At 52.8% G+C, this 22,945-nt stretch overlaps 1 protein-coding gene across 1 annotated transcript in view; it reads right to left on the reverse strand.

Annotated features, from left to right (window-relative positions):
• PVALB (parvalbumin) overlaps nucleotides 1-16,972 on the reverse strand; it is a 20,201-nt gene extending 3,229 nt beyond the window's left edge. The window contains exons 1-4 of the mRNA XM_024761610.1: nucleotides 16,909-16,972; nucleotides 14,621-14,688; nucleotides 12,788-12,920; nucleotides 11,395-11,504 (exon numbers count right to left, since the gene is read on the reverse strand). Of these exons, the coding sequence (XP_024617378.1) occupies nucleotides 11,395-11,504; nucleotides 12,788-12,920; nucleotides 14,621-14,681 (304 nt within the window). The 5' untranslated portion in view covers nucleotides 14,682-14,688; nucleotides 16,909-16,972. The remainder of the gene's footprint in view (nucleotides 1-11,394; nucleotides 11,505-12,787; nucleotides 12,921-14,620; nucleotides 14,689-16,908) is intronic.
• Between the last annotated feature and the right edge of the window lie 5,973 nt (nucleotides 16,973-22,945).

Here is a 22,945-nt window from a genome sequence, read left to right on the forward strand (position 1 = left end):
AAGATGTGGCACATATATACAATGGAATATTACTCAGCCATAAAAGGAAATGAAATTGAGATATTTGTAGTGAGGTGGATGGACCTAGAGTCTGTCATACAGAGTGAAGTAAGTCAGAAAGAGAAAAACAAATACCATATGCTAACACGTATACATGGAATCTAAGAAAAAAAAAAAAAAAGTCATGGGGGCTTCCCTGGTGGCACAGTGGTTGAGAGTCCGCCTGCCGATGCAGGGGACACGGGTTCGTGCCCCGGTCCGGAGATCCCACATGCCGCGGAGCGGCTGGGCCCGTGAGCCATGGCTGCTGAGCCTGTGCGTCCGGGGCCTGGGCTCCACGACGGGAGAGGCCACGACAGTGAGAGGCCCGCATACCGCAAAAAAAAAAAAAGGTCATGAAGAGCCTAGGGGTAAGACGGGAATAAAGACACAGACCTACTAGAGAATGGACTTGAGGATATGGGGAGGGTGAAGGGTAAGCTGTGACAAAGTGAGAGAGTGGTATGGACATATATACACTACCAAACGTAAAATAGATAGCTAGTGAGAAGCAGCCACATAGCACAGGGAGATCAGCTCCGTGCTTTGTGACCACCTAGAGGGGTGGGATAGGGAGGGTGTGAGGGAGGGAGACGCAAGAGGGAAGAGATATGGGAACATATGTATATGTATAGCTGATTCACTTTGTTATAAAGCAGAAACTAACACACCATTGTAAAGCAATTATACTCCAATAAAGATGTTAAAAAAAAAAAAGGCCACAAGAGGTATCTGGGGCTCCCCTGAGGTACGTCCCACCCTCCCCAGGCTTAGTACGAAGCACATATTGTAAGAACCTCCCAGTGTAATTTCTTCAATGCACATGGTTATGTAAAACCTTAGCATTAGGAGATGCCGGGCGAGGGGGATATGGAACTCGCTGTACTATTGTTAGACCTTGTCAACAGAGCTAGAAGTATTTAAAAATTACAAAGTGAAAAAACAAAAACCACCCAAGCCAACACGTGCTATCGTCATGGAAATGACCTGCCACTAACCCCCGCCAGGTGGAGGGCTCCTCACCTTTCTGGGGTTTGACCCGGGAAATGGACACCACTCTCTCCTGTCCCCAAGTAGTCCCTGAGGCCAGGAAAGGCAGGTGGCCTGGATGTAGGGGCCTGGGTATCGACTCAAGGTGGGAGAGGGGAAGGGTTCTCCTGCTGGCCCTGAAAACCCTCGGAATCACTGGCTGAACCATCACAGTGTCAGGAGCGCAACCCGAACACGAAACATTAAGAATGCCTCTCACGGGCCAGGTGTCAAAGCACCCACTTTCTCAGCCACGAGCTCCTCTGATCCTACAGCACCTTGCTAAGCCAGGTGGTTCTTTTGAGATGTCTTTTATTGGTAGACCTTTGATTCGTATTGCCGATTTTTATAGAATTAACAAATTCTTCTTTTCAAGAATCACTTCCTCCATGGGAGAGACGCTTTTGTCTGGGTTTTACAGATCGGGAAACAGGCCCAAGAATCAAGTAGCGTGACCAAGATCACACAGTGGACGTGATTCAAACTTCCCTCTTTGCCCTGGAGGTTTCCGACCTACCTTGACCTAGGTCTAGAGTGACACAGGAGCCAGCTCAAATATCACCACCCCCATGAATGTCATATTAGCCGTTTTTTTTTTACTTCATGGTACTTAGCACTCTCTGAGAATGATCTTATTAATGTACGTACTTACTTTTTGTCAGTTTTCCCCTACCAGAGCATAAACTCCAGGAGGGCAGGGGGCGCTGTCCATCTTGTTCACCACTCTCCTAGCAATAGAACACACCTGGCCCCCAGCAGGTGCCCATAAAAAGAATGTCAAATGGGTGGACAGATGGATGGACAGATGGGTGAATGGATGGCATGGCTCATGAGTCCTCCTCAGGGTTCATAAAGTACCGACTTACTGCATATAATTCAGCCCCTGGAGGTGAGCGGGATGGTTCCCATTCTATAGATGGGGAAGTGGAGGCCTGGAGAGGTCAAGTGGCAGGGTCACCCAGAAAAGAAGGGGCAGGGGCAAGAGTCGGCCTGAGGTCCCATGAACACCCCCTACATCAAGGTGGAGAGGCCGTTCCTGATGGGGCTAGCATCCCAGATCGAGTGGAAGCATGAACTCTCTCCAGCTTTAACCTGCCATTTGATCTGGAAAACTGGCCAGAGCCAGTAAAGCCTGTCCTTGGGCACTGAGTTGCTCTGTCCTGGGATAAAGGAGACATGAGTCCGTCCACCAACACGAGCTCATGGAGTGATTGGCAAGAGGGAAAGTTGGTCCTTACCGTTTCCTGACTTCCATCTACCTGCCCCCTCCCCACAACCCTCACCCTAGAAGTTTCGGGTTCTTAGCTACTCCTTAGCAAAGAGCCTGACCATCACCTTCACACCGGATGGGATTTGGGGCAGTCAGCATGAAGGGGACCAAGGGACACCAACCAAGGGACTCTCCAGCGGTGGAAGGTCAGACATTTGGGAGCCTGACTATGGGAGAGCTTTTGGACCTGTGGGGTTTTCAAAAGCCTCTAAAAACAGACCCCTGGGATCCACCATGAAGCAGCCGGGTGTCACAGTGGCACATGCCCTGGCTTTTTGAAGAGAACACAGGATTCTAATTTTGTCCACCCAGAACCTGGAGCAGGGCACTTTGGAGACAAATTGAAGGCAGGAGTCACCTCTTTTGTACCTTTTGTACACCTCTTGGGGCAGAGCTCAGGAACCAGCCAATTAACTAATGCCCTCCTATCAAAAAAAAGTCTCCTCTAAAACATCTAGGTCTCTCCTGAGAGAAAAACAAACGAGCAAACATACAAAGACCCTGTAGAGTCTAGGTCAAGTGATTTAGCGGCAGGATGCGGGATGGAGAATGGGCATCAGAGGATGGGGCTCTGGTCTTGCTTCTGCTCTTCACTCGTGTCCCTGGACAAGACACCTCACACTTCCACGTCTCTATCTGTGCAGCCTTGGGTCTAGAAGATGCCTTTCTAGCTCTCCTCCGGAGTTTGGAGCAAGGGAGCGGGGCGTCAACCCTCAACTCCCATTTCTTGCTTCTGTGACCTGGGACTAGATACTTCACCCCATTGCGCCTGTTTCCTCAACTGTAAAGTGGGCCTCCTTGGGTTTTTCAGAGGAACCAGCACTAAATCCCTTGTTGCATGCAGCATTTGGTAGCTGTTATTATCAAGATGCTTCTTTAGCTCCAGCCACTTTATTTATTTTTAACATCTTTACTGACGTTTAATTGCTTTACAATGGTGTGTTAGTTTCTGCTTTAGAACAAAGTGAATCAGCTATACATATACATACATCCCCATATCTCCTACCTCTTGTGTCTCCCTCCCACCCTCCCTATGCCACCCCTCTAGGTGGTCACAAAGCACCGAGCTGATCTCCCTGTGCTATGCGGCTGCTTCCCACTAGCTATCTATTTTACCTTTGGTAGTGTATATATGTCCATGCCACTCTCTCACTTCATCCCAGCTTCCCCTTCCCCCTCCCCATGTCCTCAAGCCTATTCTCTACGTCTATGTCTTTATTCCTGTCCTGTCCCTAGGTTCTTCAGAATTTTTTTTTTTTTAGATTCCATATAAGTGTGTTAGCATATGGTATTTGTTTTTCTCTTTCTGACTTACTTCACTCTGTATGACAGACTCTAGGTCCATCCACTACAAATAACTCAATTTCGTTTCTTTTTATGGCTGAGTAATATTCCATTGTATATATGTGCCACATTTTCTTTATCCATTCATCTGTCGATGGACACTTAGGTTGCTTCCATGTCCTGGCTATTGTAAATAGAGCTGCAATGAACACTGTGGTACACGACTCTTTTTGAATTATGGTTTTCTCAGGGTATATGCCCAGTAGTGGGACTGCTGCTCCAGCCACTTTAAAACCAAGTCCATGAAATGCCTGGCTGCTTCCCGGAACAGGGGGAGGATGCCACCAATGGCACTGTAACCTTTATTTCTTGGCCTTGTTGTTACCATCCCCCACCATTTCCCATCCTGCCTGGTACCTGCTGACGACGTTCCAGTAATCCTGGAGTTGGATCTGAATCTTGTTCCATCACTTTCTGGCTGGGTGGCCTTAGGTCACCACCTGACCTCTCTGAGCTTCAGTTTTCTCTTGTGTAAAATGGGTATGATCACGTCAACGTGCACAGCTACTGGGAAGACCAGATGAGAAAATACAGAAAGATGCCTGGCACATAGGAGATGGCTTATAAATGTTAGTTCCTTGGATCTCCTCAGCACAACTGGCACGGGCTGGAACTTTGAAATAATAACACCAATAGCCACAAAAATCCCAAAACGAAGACAGGAAGATGTAAAGAGACAGAGGACACGGGACGCCCAAAGAGCAAGTTTCTGACACTGTCTATCCCATCCGAGTTAGGATTCCATCCCTAACATGCCTGTCCATGGACACTCAGTCTCTGCCCCTCAGTTTCTGTGTCTGTAAAATGGGGACAATGAGAGTATCTCCTCATACGGCAACAGTGAGGACCACATGAGGTACAGTGGTGCCTGGCACACAGAGGGAGCACAGTTAAATCGAGTCTTACTGTTGAGGTGTGAGGGAGAGTGTTCCTGGGTAGAGGGGGGCGGGATCCAGAGTCCTTCCTCCTATAAAAATGCAGGCACGTCTCTACCTTTGCCAAGGAAGCCTCACGTGAGGCCCCTGGGGCCAGCTCCCTGGTATCTTCATCATCCAATCAGGAAGAGACAAGGGGTGGGGCTGGGGCTGGGGCGCAGTAGGCAAAGGGTCAGAGGATGGGCGGACTCACTCCTCTCCTTTCCCTTAAGATACTGAAATTAGCCTAATGAGGTCTGTCCCTGTTCCGGGCGCTGTGGGAATTGGACAAAATTAGAAGCTATTGACAGGTGAGAGCATCACCGCTGATAGCCTGAGGTGAAAATGAGATGAACTTTGAGTCAGCTCCTGGAAGACTCTCTCCTCCCCTCTGTCGTGATGACCAAGATGAAGAGGCACCGGCCTCCGGTTTATCACCTCACTTCTAAATAGCTCCCAGGCTGCGTTTCTTACAAATTGGTCTTGCAAACAGGGATCACTTTCCCACCCCAGAGAACGGGGAGGCCGGGTCATTTGGGGTCTAGCCGGACGGCCGCAAGGAGCCGGTAAACAGTCCTGGGGGCACACTCTGTGCCAGGCACCACCCTGCGAGCTGTCCCATTTCGTCCTCGCCAGCTCTCTTATCCCCATTTTACTTACAGGGAAACTGAGGCCGAGAGTCACTCAGCCAGGAAGATTGTGGCTCAGGCCTGGCTCGTGGCAGGATGTGTCTCTTTCTCGGAGCTTGGGGTTGAACAGCCCTGGGTTCCTGAAACAAGCTGTAACCTCCAGAGGCAGGAGAGGGATAAATGGAGAAGGAAAGTCTTCTTTCTGCCCTCACTACTGCTCCTTTTCTCGGGAGGGCAGTTATATAAGGAGTGCTGCTTTCCCTCCTTTGGCTAAATCTTATCTAGTGCAGCATAAGGTCGGGAGTTAGGGGGAGTCCACACGGGAATAAAAGCGAGCGCCTTGCTAAGCACAGAAACCATTTATAACTCGAATGTCCCAGCTCAGCCTGGTGGAGGGAGTGGTAGACTCAGGAGACCTAGGTTCCATTTGGCCAAGGGCTTGCTGGTGACTTTGGCACTTCACATCTGCTGGGCCTCACTTTCCACGTCTCTCACTGGGGACCACAGACTCTGTCCCCCAGACCATGTTGGGCTGGGATGAGGATGTAACGAAATAGGGCAAAACACTGCATGACTTGGGGCTCTGCCATCAGGGCTGCGGGCTGGCCCCTATGTGCATATCCTGCCTTGCTTGGAAATCAAACCCCATAGGGGCTGGAGGGCTGGAATTACAGGGAGGCAGGCATGACTCTCCCTTTGTCCCTCTCAGTTTCTTCCCATCTTAGACTCCATTTCATCTCCTTTGAGAGTGGGTATTCCACTACTTCCAAAGGGTTTTGAGGTAGCTTACAAGAGAAAGCACGCAAAACAAGAGGAAAGGAACCGTTTCCAGAACACTCACAATTCTTGCGACAACCTTTGAAGGTGGTTATTTTTAACCCTGCTTTGGGATGAGGACGTCCAGAGAGAGGAGAAGCCTTGGCCATTCACACTGCTGGTAGCGGCACACTACAGGTTGTATTTTCTGCCTGACTTCAGGAGTTTCAGCCCGAGGGCTTACTCCCTCCCTCCTGCCTCCCATGTTAAATATGCTACTTAAGGATAAAAGAGAACAGATTTTTGCCAGAAGGAAGCAGAAAAAGCAAATGCCTTCAGGCATGCAGAAACGACTGCAAGGGTCAGGCAATCGTTAGGACTAAATTTTCCAGCCACGGAAACAAAAGCCAACCACAGGCTCTTGAGTTGGAACAGGCTTGAAGCACAGGAAACGGGATCTGCCACTGGGATTAGGTTTCAGGGAAACTAACTAGGATTGCATGACTGCATGTGTCTATGCGGGGTATGCAGTTCCTGTCGACGGCATGGCGGGGCAGAGAATGTCGAGGTTTGAAGCAGCGCCCCAATGCTGAGTAGCTGTGTGATCCTGGGCAAGTCACCCCACTTCCCTGAGCCTCAGTTTCCTTCCCTGTACAGTGAGGGCATGTCTTGTGATGCTCTTGTGAGGACGGAAGGAAGTGCCACACGGATGGTGCCCGCTGTTCCCAGCAGCCTGCACGGTCCATGCGGGCAGGTATTGGGTATGGAGAACCCAGGCTGGGGACACATGCAGGGTGGCAGAGGGTCCTGCCTGGACCTCTGAGTCTCAATTTTGGCTCTGCTACTGGGCGTGTTCCTTAACCGCTCAGTGCCTCCGTTTCCTCAATTACAAACCGGAAGAGCGATGGCATCCATTTTCTAGGATGATTATAAGGCAGTGATTCTCAGAGTGTCGTCTTGGGCCCCACCCCGGACTTAAGGAATCAGAAACTCTGGGGACGGGGCCCAGCCATCTGTGTCGTGAAAAGCCGTCCGTGATTCTGATGTCAAGTGCTGTTGGAGACCCGCCGTGGGGAAGGGCAGGTACTTGAGAGAGAACTTACTAGTCTCGCCTGTTACCGACCGCTGGGTCTGGGGGCACCTTCCACCTTTGATCACCTTCTCCCTCCTTTTCTGCTTTAAATCCCCCCTTTACCAGCTCTACACCAGGCTTTCAAGGGTGGCCATCGAGAATCAATCGACCACATCTATAAAAGTCTTTGAGCTTCCTGGAAGTAGTTGAAAGTAGTTTCCCACTTCCCCAGAAGTGGGAAAGCAAAGGGGATATTATTAAAACTTTGTCTTTCTACCCACTCCCATCAACCTGTGATCCTAAAGGACCTGGTAAATATCACTCACCTTCAGAAGGGCAAACAGCTAGAGACGGAGGCAGTATCCCTGGTTCTAGAATCCCCTAGCACCTGCAAGCCCCAGCCCGAGTGGATCTCCACCCTTAGCCTGTGGACCTGTCCCTATACACCACACTTCCTCATCATTGCATCCCCAGAACTGGACACATTCATTCATCAAACTTCTCTTGTGCCCCTACTATGTGCCAGGCCCTATTCTAGGTGCTGGGGTCAGAGCTGAGCAAAACAAAGTTCCTGCACTTGTGGACATGACATCCAACCCAGTGGGAGAGAGAGAAGCAAGCAATAAGTCAGTAAATAAAATCGTCTTTGGTAGATGCTCTGACTTTGAATGAACGGATGAATGAATGAAGCAGACGGCACAGGGCACATGCTTTGGATCTGGACAGACCTGAACTCAGATCTTGACCTTGTTTCTTCCTAGGCAAACTCTTAGCCTCTCTGAGACTCAGTGTCCTTATCTATAAAATGGGGATAGTAATAGTGTCCTCAAAGAAGCTGGGAAGACTAAATGAGTAAAATGCTAAGCACAGTGCCTGGCACACAGAGGACTCCATGAAGTTAGATGTCATTGCTGTCATTATTCAAGGTCACATAGCTGAGCCTAGATGCCAACCTGGTCCCCTGTCTAGAGGTGTATGCACTGGGGCACCTGGAGAGTCCCAGGGCTGGAAGGGACCCTAGTGGTCAGCCAGTGACCTGACCCCTGATTTTAAAGAGGCACCTGAAGGTCAGAGAAGTTCTGTGACTCGTCCCAAGTCCTACCGGGAGTTGAAGGCATCCTCCAGCTGGTGGACAGGGCTCAGCCTCTTTGGCCTTTAGAGGGAGTGGGCAGCAAAGCAGAGAGTCTAAAATAGAAAATTCTGGGCCCACGAAGGGCTCTCCTTCCCATCCCGCTGTTTATTAGGTACCATCACACCCATCCTTCCTGTCGCCCTCCGGATAAAGGACTGTGTTTGGGGGCGGAAGCGGGGAGGGGGCGTGTCTGCATCTTCCCACCTCAGAAGCATGAGGTGTGGGCCCCCCTGCCTCGGGTGATCTGTTCTCATTGCCCATGTCATCTCTTGCCCCCCTGTTTTGCTCTGCCCTGATTTCCAGACTTTCACCAGGTTGGCCTGAGCCTGGACTGTGCTGGCAGACAGACCTGGGTTCGAATCCATGTCACCTTGGGCGCTGGAGCTGCTCTTTCTGCATCTGCATCTATGTCCTCCGTCATCCTAAAGGTCAAACGAGGTGACATGTGTGCGGAGTCCGGCATCGGGCCGGGCACACGTTACTCACCCTGGTAATAATTCTCTCTCCCCTCCCACCCTCAGCAAACCGACCTTCTTGCCCCTTTCTAAACATGGCCTAAACTTCCCAGCCTTAGTGCCTTTGTTGATTGATACCAAGGCCTCGCCTGGACCTCCCTCCACTTGCCCTCCTGGCCTGTGGCAGCCCTGCCCGTGGTCTCCAGATCCGCACAAGTGCCCACTGTCTCCCTCTCTGAAGAGCTCGTCTGCACCTCCTGGGCTCTGCCTGGCATTACTGTGTGTTTGTGTATAAATCATAGAGCTGTAAACATCGTGCAGGTAGAATAGAAATGGTGTTGCAGCCGCTGTTTCCTGAGCACTTACTATGCGCCGGGCACCGCACTTAACACTGCCATACATCGTGTCACGAAATCCTCACAAGATCCCAGTGAGCTCTGTGCTGTGTTGTGATGCCCCGTTTATAGATGAGGGCTTTATAGTCGGGGCTCAGGGGCCCCCGGCCAAGGAGTGGTGCCTCTGAGGGTCGGGTCTCATTCCACTTTGCTTCCCCCACTGCCCAGCACAGGGTTGCTACTCGGCAGCCACAGTAAAGATCTGTTGGGTCTGATGGAAGAGGTGAGTTAGCGCTTTAAGATCTGAGCTGGGCAGTTAGGGAGGCAGGGAAGCAGGCCAGGATCTGGCCTGGTTTTCCTTCACCGTGTAGGTTGCTTCTGAGCTGTAGCATATTGGCTGCAAATAAAAAAGGAAGGGAGGACCAAAGGCCTGAGCTGGGGTCACGGGGGGAACCGAGCTCGGGGTGGAACTGTCCGATAAGTGACTTAGTGAGGATGGGGGTGTGGGAGAGACACGCCTCTCACTGGAATCACCTAGACCAGCCACCCTTTTCCCTCCAGCGCCCTCTGCTCCACCTCCTTTAAAACCACCTCCCTCTTTCCCAGCCACAAGAAGGGCAGCTGGCATCAGAAGGTCAGGCGGCTCATTGCATCCAACCTTTCTAGAGTTTCTCCATTCTCATTTCTGGCATAAAAATTTAATAAACGACGCCCACGTTCAGACTCCTTGTATATTTCCCAAGGCAGTTTTGTGTCTGCAGCCGCTTAATTTCCACAACGAGCCCAAGCAGGTCTTACGATAAAACTGTGCACCCCGTTTGTCAGACACTGAAACCTAGGTATGGAGAGGCGATGGTCAAGGTCACAGCTGGTGAAGAGCAGAGAGCAAGCAGAGCATAGGGGGCTGGACTTCACACTCAAGCTACAGGTATTTTTTTTTTTTTTTTGCGGTATGCGGGCCTCTCACTGTTGTGACCTCTCCGTGCTCCGGACGCGGAGGCTCAGCGGCCATGGCTCACGGGCCCAGCCGCTCCGCTGCATGTGGGATCCTCCCGGACCGGGGCACGAATCCGCGTCCCCTGCATCGGCAGGCGGACTCCCAACCACTGCGCCACCAGGGAAGCCCCTACAGGTATTTTTTAAGTGCCTGCTTTGGGTTGGGTATGGGCTAGACACCGGGGATACAAGGATGAATACAACCTAGCCCCCGTTGAAAAAAGTAGTTAACAAACACGTATACAGCAATTCTTCTGTGCCACTGTTCTACACACGTCACACATTAACAAATGTAATCCTCTGACAATCCTATAAAAACAATCGTTATCCTTACTTCAGAGATGAGAAAACGGAGGCCCAGAGTAGTGACTTGAATCGCCCCAAATCACACAGCTAGCAAGTGGCTGGGCTGGGATTTGAACCCAGACAGCGCGGGCCCAGAGGCCGAGCACCTACACATAGTTTTCTCTTAAATCGGCAGAAAGGACCATCACGGGGTCCAGCACTGATATGGCATGGAATATTGGACAGAGATATTCAGAACTGGTTCTAAATCCCCGCGCCCCCACGCGTGTCCTAGCTCTTTGAACAGGCCAAGCACCTTCAACCCCACTTTGCCCATCTGAAAACGGATATGATTCCCAAGGATGTTGTGAAGCTAAGAAGGATGATGAAGCCGGGATGTGAATGCTGGTTAGATCTGAATGGAGAAGGATGTGGGATGGTGGACCGCCAGCCCCTCGTCTGTTCTGAAAGCAAAGCTTGAAAAGCAAGGTCAGGCCAGATGTTCCTTTTCCTAATTCCCAGCTCATCCCTGGCTGGCTGTGTTTTCCTGGCTCTCGTGCAATTCTGAAATGGTATATTTGGGTGAAGCCGAAACAGGTTTTGAGGCTAAGTTACAGGACACCCAGGACAAGATGCTGAGGAGGATAGGAGATAACGAATTTCCATCCCTGGAATCTGAGAATGTGAGAGTCAGTAGGTCCTGGGGGATCAGTTGGCCTCATTTCCTTGGGTTACAGATGGGAGACTGAGACCCAGAGCAGGAGAGAGACTGCCCGAAGTCATATAGACAGTTTGGGCAAAGCTGGGACCAAAACTCAGGCAAAACTACAGACAAAGTTCGGGAAAAATCCCAAATTCTCCTGGATTCCTTACACAGCAGGGAGAAAAAAAATAAAAAAAAGAATCTATTCCTTTTGGATTATTCAAATCTAGAAAACAATATACTAGTTTTTTCTTGGCCTGGCTTACATGAGAGAGCTCTCAGACCTAATGGATTGGCTTTTTTCTTCTAATCTTGGGGAGTGGAGGACCCCCCCCCCACTCCTTCTCCCCTTCCCATGGTGGAAGGACATAGCTCTGAGCTTTTAGCATCCAAACATCCTGAGATCCACCGCGTGCCCAGGCCATGGCTACTCACCATCGACCCCAATCTTGTCATCCCCATCCTTGTCTCCAGCAGCCAGCAGTATTTTGACTTCCTTAGCAGATAGGTCTCTGGCATCTGGGGAGAAGGCTTTCAGAATGGATCTGGAGGAGGAAAGGGAGAAAGTGGGGAGGGAGTCAGGCCAGGGTCGCCTTGCAGGAGCACCGTGTGGGTGGTGGGCTGGCGTCTGCACAGGGGAAGCAGGCGGCTGGGACAGGGGGCGAGCAGCGAGCAGCCAGCACGCGTGTGGCTGTGCTGGGCCAGGTAGCCCCGCCGTGGCTAGGCTTCGCGGGTAGGCGTGCAGGGAAGGACAGGCTGTCCTCTGCGAAGGGTTGCCCTCACTTCAGCCAGGGCACCTGCATTTGTTTATTTATTCGGGCAGCACAATGAACACAAAAGTGTCTTCTCTGTGCCACGGTCATGCTGGAAACGGGGCACAGAGAGGATCTTAGGAAGCCACCTGTGAAAACAGGGAGGAGGCCGTGTACTCTGGGAGAGACCACACGGTGTGATGGATGCAACGATGGGAAAGTGGAGAGCAGTGCTTGAAGGATGCATCCATTCACCTGGGGGTGAGGGGAAGAGTCAGGAAGGCTTCCTGGAGAAGGTGATGCCTGGAGGATAGGTAGGAGTGTGTGCGCGTGCGTGTGTGTGCACGTTGGGCATGGGAGGGTGGAGGAGCAGGTTCTAGACAAAGGTTACCCTTGTGGGATGGTTTCGGCGAGAGACAGGATGGATGGGGAAGTCCCTACTTGAAAAGCCCCTCTCCACACCCTCTCCCTTCTCTTACTGACAAAATTCGAGGCAGTCTTGGCCAGAGTGTTACATGAAGCACAGCAGGGTTGGCAGACATGAGCCAGGTGGCCAAGAGGGTGATGGTGGGAGGTTTTTTAGGGGATGTCATCTTGCATTTTCCTAGTCATATCCTTCTCTGTCTTGCTCCTAGGACTCCTGAACCCCTAAAGCTGGTTCTGCATCCCTGACTTGCCCAGAAACTGTTCTAGCTGCTGGTACAGAAGGGTAGGGGTCTGCAGGATGGTAGAAGTTGCCTTTTAGAGGAATGAAAATCAATGAAATTACTCAAGGGAGCGCTCTCTGTCTTGCCTGTGGTGCTAGGCAACGAGAAGACTGCCTCTTGGTTTGTATTCAATTTTAAGTAGCATCATTCCATTAGCAATATTAAGTGGCTATAATTTAATCTCATTAGTTGTACTTTCTGCGGAGGATTTTATTTTCTGGAAGGAACAGCGATCAGGCACGGATGGTTATTTTCTGCGAAGGGTGCAGAGAGACGGGCAGCTGGACAGGAACTCCAAAGCAAGAGCCCCAGCCCCCAGCCCCTCTCCCAGAGCCGCAGGCTGGGCAGCCCCTGCAGGCCTCAGTTTACCCCAGTTCCTCCTCCTCGATGAAGCCGCTCTCGTCTTTATCCAGGATGTGGAATATCTTCTTCACGTCATCTGGGCTCTTTTTCTTCAGTCCGACCATTTGGAAGAATTTTTTGTGGTCGAAGGAGTCGACAGCTGTTGGGGGGTGGAGAGAGGAGGTGAAAATGAGGACAGACAAGGGGCCTGGGGAAGGGTGGGAGAATGTAGGTGTCACAGCACTTTGATCGCCTCCGCAGGGCCAGTCCTGTGGGATGGCGGAGGCACACCTCCACGGGAGGGCTGAGGGAGCCCAGGCCGGGCGAGGGGGCTTGGCCCAAGGTCGCACAGTGGCAGAGGTGGCCTTGCACCCAGATCACCCTGGCTCTCCAAGCGGACCCCACCCTCCACTGTACCCTTCACTAATGGTGGGGGTAGCATTTGAAGGCAGAGGGGCTTCCTGGTTTCCATGAAGCCTTTTGGGTGGCGGCTGAGTCGGGGTGGGCAGGGGAATTGGAGGCGGTGGGAACATGATGTGTGTATACTGCAGGGGAGAAGGGAGGGTCGCCCTTTTTCTTGGTCATAGATTGTGTCGCCAGAAAATCAACACAGAGAGGACAAGTTTCTCTCAAGGTCACACAGTGGGAGAGGGAAGGGGACGACCCAGAAGTCCCGGCTTTGCTGCAGAAATCCATTCTGGTGGGAATGGGGGCGGGTGTTGGAAGGCTCCCCAAGAATTCCCAGTTAGGTTTCTTCTCCGAGGGAACAAGATGGGTCAAGGAGAAGTGGGGGGGCTATCGCAGGGCCCCGGGAGGGTGGCTTCCCAGAGTTTCTTCATGCCCAGGGGAGGGGTTGCCAAGAGAAAGGAAATGGGAGCCCTCCTCCAATTTTCTATGTCCTGAGCTCTTTTTTAAGGACACCTGAGAAAAGAAACTTTAGACCAAGTAACTTATGTGTGTGTGGGGGACGGGGGTGGCGGGATAGGGGCGATCCCGCGAAAACTCACTGTTCCCTCCCTGGGCTGGAGGGGAGGAAAGCTGCTGTGTCCACCTCAGACACTAGATGGGGAGGGGTGGAATCGGCAGGGACAAGATCCGGAGGTGACCCCCGTGCTAATTCCTCTGCTGCCCTGCCAGGTAACCTTGGGCAAGTTTCTAGCCCTCTTCCTGCCTCAGTTTCCCCATCTGGGTGACAGGAGGGAGAAGGAAGGTAAGCAGCTAAGCGCTCAAGTCCAGGGCAGCTCAGAGACATGAGACTGCCGACTCCCCTCCCTCGGTGCCTGAGGAGGCTGGAAGTTGCAAGCGCGGAGGATGCTTCTCGCAGGGCTGAGCGGAGCGGAGCGCCAGCTACGGGAAGGTCACCTCGCTCCCTCGCAGATCCGTTGCGGGGGGCTGAGCTCTGAGCCCGGAGAAGGGGCTTGGACATTCAGGGAGCCAGGAAAGAAGCCTGTCTGGAAAGCGGTCGCGTGGAGAGAAGCATGCGCACCTATAGTCCCCTCCAAGTGCCTTGCAAAGGAAGCCCCGAGCGCCCACAAGGACCCAGAGGTGCAGCTTTCCACCCCTCTCTTCGCCCTTGGTCCGGGACCCGGGTCCTCGCAGCGTGGCCACCCGGCCTTTGGCGCCCGAGAGTTTCGGTTGTCCGGCAGGGCGCACGGCCTCCCCGCCCGTTCCCTGTGCCAAGTCCGGCCCGGGCAGAGTTTGGGAAATGCCGTGGACCCCGCTCCACGCTCCACCAGCGCCCCGCGGGATGCGTGGGCAGAGAAGCGCTGAGGAAGACTGGCCGGCCGCGGGACGCACGGGGTGCAGGGGCCAGGGTGCTGGATGCGGGGAGAGGGGTGCGGAGGGGAGCGCGCTGCTCACCGGTAAAGGCCCCCACTGCCTTCATGATGTCCTCAGCGTTGAGAAAGTCTGTCATCGACATCCTGCAACTGTTTGAGCTGGCAGAGCAAGTGCGAAAAGATTAAAAAGTGCTTTTCTCATCGTTTCTGCTCATATGACCTGCGCTGCAGTGCCGCGCGCCGGGCGCACGAAAGCGACCAGGGCGCCAGGGGAAGGGGCAACCTCTGGAATTTACCGGGCGCCCGAGTCCCCAGCCGGGTCCGGAGGGTTCTCCTGCCGTCAAGGGCACGCAGAAGGCGCCGGCCTGGTGCGGCGCAGGGTCTCGGGTCAGCGCACCTCCGAGGATGTCCCGCCGCTTCCGGGAGGATACCGAGGGTGTAGGAGGCCTACACCCTCGTGGGCCCCTCGGCCCTGCTCCCATTCTCTCTCCACTCCTACCTCAGCCTCCACTCTGTCTCTCCTGGATGCAAATTTATGCCGCAAAATCTGAACGCTGAGGTCTGGAAACCTGACCCACTGGCCGGGGTGGCACGGATAGGCCGGTGCTGCTAGGGCCCTCAGCGGGTGCCCCATCCCACATCTGGCCAGGGGAGCACACACGGAAACCAAATTTTTTTTTTCCGTAGTCTGACTTTTCAAAGAACCCTTCTCAGATCCCCACTAACTACTTGCTTTCCTGGTCTTCTGAGCCAAGGAGTGTATAGTGCGGGTCCAGACTCCTGCCCCCACAAACCAACGTGGGTGGGGGGTGGGGGGGGAGGGAGAGGCTACTTGGAGTCTCTGTACACCCTCCCCCCACTTGGAGACCAGAAGGTTTATGCCTAGGGAGAGGGTGACACCCTCAGACTACACTTTCTAGACAACCGAAGCAGGTTTTATGTTCTGAACTCCATCTCTGGGAAATGCGACACTTCCGAATCTTTATGCAGCCAGAGACCAGTTGCATTCTTTCCCACGCTCTCCGAAAGATTCAGGCTGCAACCAGCCGTCTTGAAAGTGTGCAGAGCACTGGACAGGGAGTCAGGAGGCCTGGGTTCTAGATCTGGGGCTGCGCTAAGTCCCCATGTGACCTTGGGTTGTGACCTGCCCCATCTCTGGGCCTCAGTCTCCCTCTGCTGTGTTGATGGTATGGGAGGTCCCTTGTGGCGGGATCTTGAGACTCCAACTTAAGGTGTGGGCAGGTGTGGGTGGGCTGAGATGGGGGTCCTTGATGGGGGCGCTGGGGAGAGCAGCCCAGCTGCCATGTAGCTCAAGTTTCCTCGCACTCGCTGCTGTCAACACTGTCTCCCTCGGCTCGGCCCTGGATGGCTGCCCTTCCTGGAAACCTTAGGGTGCTGCTGGCTCCAGCTGGCCCCCGCCCTGTGAGTCAGCTCCCTCAGGTGACAGCCCACCAGCTGGCTTCCAAGGCGCCGAGGCTGCAGCTCCCAACCTGATCTCTTGCAGTGTGAGGCCTTCCCCGGGCCCCTCAGCTGCCCCAGCTGCCCCTGCCCCAGGCTGGGCCGTTAACTTGGAGATGCTGGGCTTCTGTGCTATCATTTCAACCCCCAGGCTCAGCTCACTCCAGGGACCTAGTTGGAGAATCTGCTTCCCCAGCTGAAGGACCCTTATGCTATGCTAGTGGGGAAACTGAGGCCAGAGAGAGTCAGTGAATGGCCTAAAAACACACAGCAAGGCAGTGGCTCAGAGAGGACCGGATGTACTAACTTCAAGTTCAGCGACCCCCTCCATGGAGCTCCTCCAGTGCTCAGGACCCAGCCTAGTCAAGTCCCACATGTCTGAGCCAGCTGACCTGCTCCAGCAGAGTCCCCAAACACTGACCCCTGTGGCCGAGACTGGAACATCAATAGAGGCCCCATCTTTCTCCCTCCTTCCTCCATCTCTCCCTGCTGCAGAAGCTTCCTATCAACTTGACACCCTCTCTGGGCTGAAGTCCACCCAGACAGAACGTCAGATGATGCCATCAGGTCAGCCCATCAGCCCTCCTACCCCTTCCTCCTGCCTTCTCTGCCCAGGCAGGGGCCTCCTCACCTGAACCCACAGATGTCTGCCTCCACCCCTCTCGTTCTATAGGTGGGGAACCCGAGACTTAGCCAGGGGGAGGGATTTGCTTCGGGTCACACCAGGAGTTAGGATGGAGACCCCAGGAGCTGTACTCTCAGCCCTAGACTCCACAGCTGCCCGCCTCTCAGCATTCACCCCCACCCCAGCCTGTGTTACTGGGGGAAGGGGACGTGTGGCTGTCCCTTCCAGCTGGCCTCCTCCCTGCTGCATACCTCCATCCCCCCCCAGCCCCAGTAGCTGCCACTTACCTCGGGTGGCGGTGGAGGGCTGGAACCTGCGCTGAAGGGCTGGTCCAGCGGGAGGTCCCGTCAGGAAGTGAGCCTAGCGGTAGGACGGCCACCTATATAAGCTTCTGCTCCGGCTATTTTGGGACGTGGTACTCCCCTCTGTCCCCGGCCCCCTCCCCTTCCGGTGTCAGGTACTCCCCAGCCATGGTGCTGGGTGTCTGTATCACATTCACCCTCCCTGGGCCCCTCGAGCCAGGCCTATTAATAACCCTTGGTCCCTGACTCCCTCCAGCACCCAAAATTGAGGCTCAGGCAGGGCTCTCCTCTTCCACGAAGGCTTCTGTGACCACTCGAGATGGCAGTAACATCTCCAGCCTCCAAAAGCCTACGAGGAAAGGAAGAGAGAAAGCAAGTAGAAGGATGGAACAGGAATTGTCTTCCATGCACAGGGCTGGGCTAGGTTCCTATTCCTACACCATCTTCTAACTACAGCCTTGCAGTGCAGGCCTGGTCCCTCTTTCGTGGGTGAGGAAACAGAGATGTTAGGGGTTCCGTGACTGACTACTCAAAGCTATGGACCCGGAGCTGCGGGTGGACCCAGCGTTTTCCTAAGATGACCTAGTGCCTCCCAGAAACACATGGTCTGCATGTTCTCTAACAAATTCCTTCCTCTCTTTGCATCTCACTCTGTCCAACTGTAAAATGAGCTCAAACAGGGGTAAACTTGGCTCTATGGATGGACTGCGGGACTAAGAACCCTCTGAAACTCTATTCCCAAAGTCACGTGCAAGAGCTCTTCTGTGAAGAGAATGGCCACAGCTTTCATGAGACTGGGTCTCTGGGCTGATCTGTCTTGGATCGGAGATCCATCCAAGGGGTGTGTTTTGGAAAGCGTGAGGGAATGAATGAATTTAGCACATATTTACTGAGTATCTACTATGAACACCGTGAAAACTTCCTCTTCTCGTCCCCAGCCTTAAAAAGAATCTCCAGGGCTTCCCTGGTGGCGCGATGGTTGAGAGTCCGCCTGCCGATGCAGGGGACACAGGTTTGTGCCCCGGTCCGGGAGGATCCCACGTGCTGCGGAGGGGCTGGGCCCGTGAGCCACGGCCGCTGAGCCTGTGCTCCGCAACGGGAGAGACCACAACAGTGAGAGGCAGACGTTGTCAGTAGGGCAGTCTAGTTCCTGACAGTGACATTAGGAGGCCCAGCCTCCAGGCAGAGGTGGATTGGGAGGGAAGCTGCACCGGTCCTTCATTGACCACTGATTGGCTCCAAGGATGGAAGGAGCAGAGAGGGGACTGGATGGGGAAGCCAGTGCTGGACGGGATGTGTAGGACTAGGGATCTGGACTAAGGTGGTGGTAGTGGCATCAGGGAGGGCTGTAGAGATAGGGTAGCATCTCTGAGGAGACTCTCCCAGACTTGGAGGCTGTGATTAACAAGATGGACAAGACCAAGCTGACTCTAAGTTTTCAACCTGGGGTTCATTGGAGAATGGCGGCACTGCTTTTGAAGGTGGTAAGTCTGGGGAGGAAGTGGTGTCAAGCTGGGGGGATGACACATGAGAGATGAGAGTCCTAGGATGTTAGGGCTGGGAGAAACTCTGTAATGATCTACTACAACCTTCTCATGTTATAGGTGGAGAAACCAAGACCAAGGTGACAGACCCACATCACACAGAGAGTAGTGAACCAGCCAGCACCTTGTGCTGGGTTTGGGATGCCTGGCGGACATTCTGGACGTGCCCAGGAGCTCTGACCTCTGGAGAGAGGTCGGGCTGGACACAGAGCTTTGGTGGTCACCAGGGAGGTCAAGCCACAGGCACAGCTGAGCTCTGGGGGGCGGGAATGCAGCATCTTGACGAGCCCTAGAGGAAGATCTCTGGCTAGGATCTGGGGAAATAATCACACTCATTTGTTGAGTACTACGCGGTACACACTGCATCATGCTTTTGTCCTTGTAACGCTCCTTACAAGGTAGGCACTGCCTGCAGGATTTTACTAATGAGGGAACAAGGCTCAGAGAGGTTAGGTGACTTGCCTAAGGTCACAGAGCAGAAAGAAAAATTCTATGCCAAAAAAAGGCAAAAGGGGCATTTATTGACTCACGTGACTGATAAGGCCAGGAAGGCTCAGGTATGGCTTGATCCGGACCTCGGCTGCCACGAGAATGCTGTTTCTCTCTATTTCTCAGCGTTGTCTTGTGCTGCACTGGCCACCTTCTCAGACTGGCTGTCCCCTGAGGATTACAGCTCTGCCCTCCCCTGCAGTGCTATAAACTTTCCGGTCCAAGTCCTGTGGGGAAAAGGGAGTCCAGTGCCCTAAGATCTTGATCAAAATTCCCAGAGTTGAGTTTCACCGGCTGTGATTAGCTTGGTTTGGTCATATACCACCCCTAAACTGGTCACTATCAATTACAAGGATTGCACAGACCTGGGCTGCAAGGCGCCTTCAAGGCGCCACACCATAGGAACTGTGTGGGGAGGAGGTAAGGGATTCTGGGCGGTCAAAGCCATGAACTATTCACTGAGCTAGTCTCTGGGGTCGGGGGATGCCCAAGCATGCCAGGCACTGAGGAGGTTTATGCCCTAAGTCCTTGGTGAGTTTGATGACAGAATACATCCGAACTTCTCAAGAATGATTCACTCTGGGGCCCAAAGTGGCCTTTCTGAACTTGAGATCTCCAACCCCATCCTGATCCTTATGACGCCTAACAGGCAGCTACTCCCACCCCCTTGGGCCTCTACTTAAAGGCAGCAGCAGTGCCCAGTGGAACTTTCTTCTAGCTTCAGGTTTTCTTACTCTGAACAGTGATGAGGTGGGCTGGGTAGATAGATGGATGTCACATCCCCACTCTGACCTCGCCTCTTCCATCCCCTTGGTCCCCAAACTGTGTCTGGCCTTCAGCTGAACACTTCCATGTATATATTACTGAAATCGATCCCATTATCTTCTTTTTATAGATGAAAAAGCTTAAGTTCAGAGAGGTCAAGTCACTTGCTCAAGGTCACACAGCATGCAGAGACCAGAGCCTGGTGTGTCTGCCTCCACCCCTGTCCAGTGTTCTTCCTAAAGCCCGCCCTGGCCTCCCAGTTGGTGGAGGGAAAGAGGCCAGTGTGTGTGGGTCAGCAGTCTCCTAGCTGCCATCTGCCAGGAGACGAGCATTCAGCTTTTAGCTTCGCTGGTGATATTTCATTAGCTCACACTATTTCCACGTGCTGTGGCTGGGAACAGGATACAGAGTTCCTCACGTCCAGGGCCCTGGCAGGCTGGGTGGAGGCTGCAGGATCTAATGATATTTATGAGGTCAGCCCTGTGAGATGATGTGTATTAACTCGAAGGAATCTTGGCCCCATTCCTGAGAGCCAGATCTTGAGCGTGTGGCCTTGTTTCCCCTCCCGCCTTTCACCTGTTTTTAAGTACAATTTCACCACTGAGAAAGAGGCCAAGGGGTAGAGTCCCAAAGGTGCTAAAGGCATGCAGATAGACAGCCCTGGGTCCCTGCCACTTACCCACTGTGTGACCTTGAGCCAGTCGCTTCGCCTCTCTGGGCCTCAGTTTCTTCATCCGTAAAATGGAGCTGAAGAGGAAGCTGTGTTGAATACTAAATGAGACCCTCTCTGAGTAAGGGCTTTGGAGGATACAGAAATGATAATCAGGGTCGTTATCATTGTGAGGAATTTACCCTTGACCCAGTCCTCCCACTGAGAGGACCCTAGAGTGGCTTTGTGAATGGAAACGTGGGGAACCAGGGAGTGCCAACCCTGGCTTTCCCAGGAAGGTCTCTGAGGCTGGACTCAGTGTCCTTACTGGGGAAGTCAGGAGCTACCGACAAGGGAGAAGGAAAGGAGGAGGATGTGAAAAGTGCAAGGGGCTGAGAGCGAGTTCTGAGAGCCAGGGTGGTCCTAGATGGAGCTAGGACTCTGACAAGTAAGCCAGAGTTGGGGGTCTGTAAACCCAGGTGATTAGGGCTCTTGGCCACCTGAGTTTGTGTCCCTCCCTTGAAAATTCCGTCCCATCTCAGTGGTGCTCAGAGAAAATCAGGGAAGGGTTTGGTCCCTGTGAAGCTGGAGTTATAAAGGGAAGCCGGACACCCCAAGGTCATGACTGTGAAAGTCAGAAAATCTGGTAGAAATTGGGCAGTACCTGGGACTCTCCCTTCTTGGATTGTGCTCGGGGATGTGCGTGGACAAGCAGAGAGAGGTTGGTCTGCAGAGTGTTTAAGGGCTCTCTTGGCTCCCAGACACCTGCTGACATCAGGGGAACGGACAACACCCTGTCTTGAGCCCAGCTCAGATGGATAAAGCCATCCTAGGTTCTAAAGGCAGCAGCTTTTCTCACATTATCATCTCTTCCTCAATCCATTTCTACCTGCATCTGTCCTGGCTCCCATCACCAAAACAACCCACATCCCATAACGAAGAGTTAGAATGATCATTGAAAGAGGTTGTGTATTTCTGTGTGTATGTGATGTGTGCGTTTGTGTGTGTGTGTTTGTTTATGTGGTCTGTGTGTGTGTGTGCGTGCACTCATGCGTGCACGCGGGCGCACCCGCAGGAGAAGGGTGATAAATTTCCATTTGTTTTCCCAGGACTCCCATCCGGTGTGCTCTTAACTGGCTCTTGGGATGGACGGTGGTGCCTGGTACTTCCCCACAGGTGGGCCCGGGAGCTCTAACAACCCACATGCATCCTTTCCAGCATCAAGCATCCTTGCATAAAAATCAAGTAAATACTAACGTTCTGAACTCTCCCACAGCAGTGGGGGAAAACAAAAGACTCATCTTGAACTATTTATCTGTACCCCAGTGTTATGGACTGAATTGTGTCCTCCGAAAATTCATCTGTTGAAGTCCTAACCTCTAGGACCTCAGACTGTGACTGTTTTTGGAGATAGGGTCTTTATGGAGGTAACTAACATGAGGACACTGGGATGGGCCCTAATCCACTGTGACTGCCGTTCTAATAGGAAAAGGAAATTGGGACACGGACACACAGAGGGAAGACCATGTGAAGACGCAGGGAGAAGATGGCCGTCTGCAAGCCAAAGCGAGAGACCTCAAGAGGAACAACCCTGCTGACACCTCGATCTTGAACTCGTAGCCTCCACGACTGTGAGGAGATGAATGTCTGTTGTCTAAGTCCCTCAGCCTGGGGTCCTTTGTTGTGGCAGCCCCAGCAAACTATTACACCAGCAACAGAGAGGGGCTGCTGGAAGGGGTGCAAGAGGGAAGGGGTCTCCATTTCCACCACCAAGACATGGACCACGTTCTCATGAAAACTCTCCACGTCTTTTGAAATGGTTACCTTTACTTTCTTAAAAAATGTTTTTATTATAAAAGCGCTATATACTCTTTATAGAAACAATGGAAAATAGAGGGGCTAGGGTGGGGGAGTCACCCATATCCATTGCTACCCAAGTACAGCCACTGTTATCATTTCTGGAGGCTTTTTTGCCTTCCCATTCCTGCCAGGTCATCCACCTGCCAATCACCCTTGGTGACTCAGCTTGGATGCCACCACTTACTGGAAGCCCTCCTTGGTTTCTCCCCCCTGACCATATGCCACTCCTAGCCCCTGCATTGACCTCTATCACTACCTTGGTAATGGCCCCATTATTCCACTTGTCCTCTCTGTGTTTCCAGCTGCCGTTTCAGCTGGGAGTTTGAGGCACAAACACCGGCATCCAGCTTCTCCAGGAGGGCCTCCAAGGAGAATAAATCAAACTGATGTTTTTATTTTGGGCTATGTGTGGACAGTCGCTGTTCTCTAAAACATTCTTGGATTGCTACTTATAAAGCCATCTAAGTCCACTTATTCACCTGTACTTCAGGGGCACCTGCTGGTGTATAATTAGTCGTTAAGGAGCTGCAGCCTTCCCTCGGGGTTCAAGCCTCATATTCACGGGGCTCTCACTTGTAGGCCAAAAATTGTAACTCATATTCTGATAAGAGACGGTGCTTTGGGGAACAGGGAACTGGATATGTGAAACCAGACTAAGCAAATCTGGAATATTTGGTGTCTCCTACACGTCTTGGTGTCCCTTCAGCCAGTGAGG

Source organism: Neophocaena asiaeorientalis, unplaced genomic scaffold (genome assembly GCF_003031525.2).
Source record: "Neophocaena asiaeorientalis asiaeorientalis breed wild unplaced genomic scaffold, Neophocaena_asiaeorientalis_V1.1 scaffold473, whole genome shotgun sequence".
Lineage (NCBI taxonomy): Eukaryota > Metazoa > Chordata > Mammalia > Artiodactyla > Phocoenidae > Neophocaena > Neophocaena asiaeorientalis.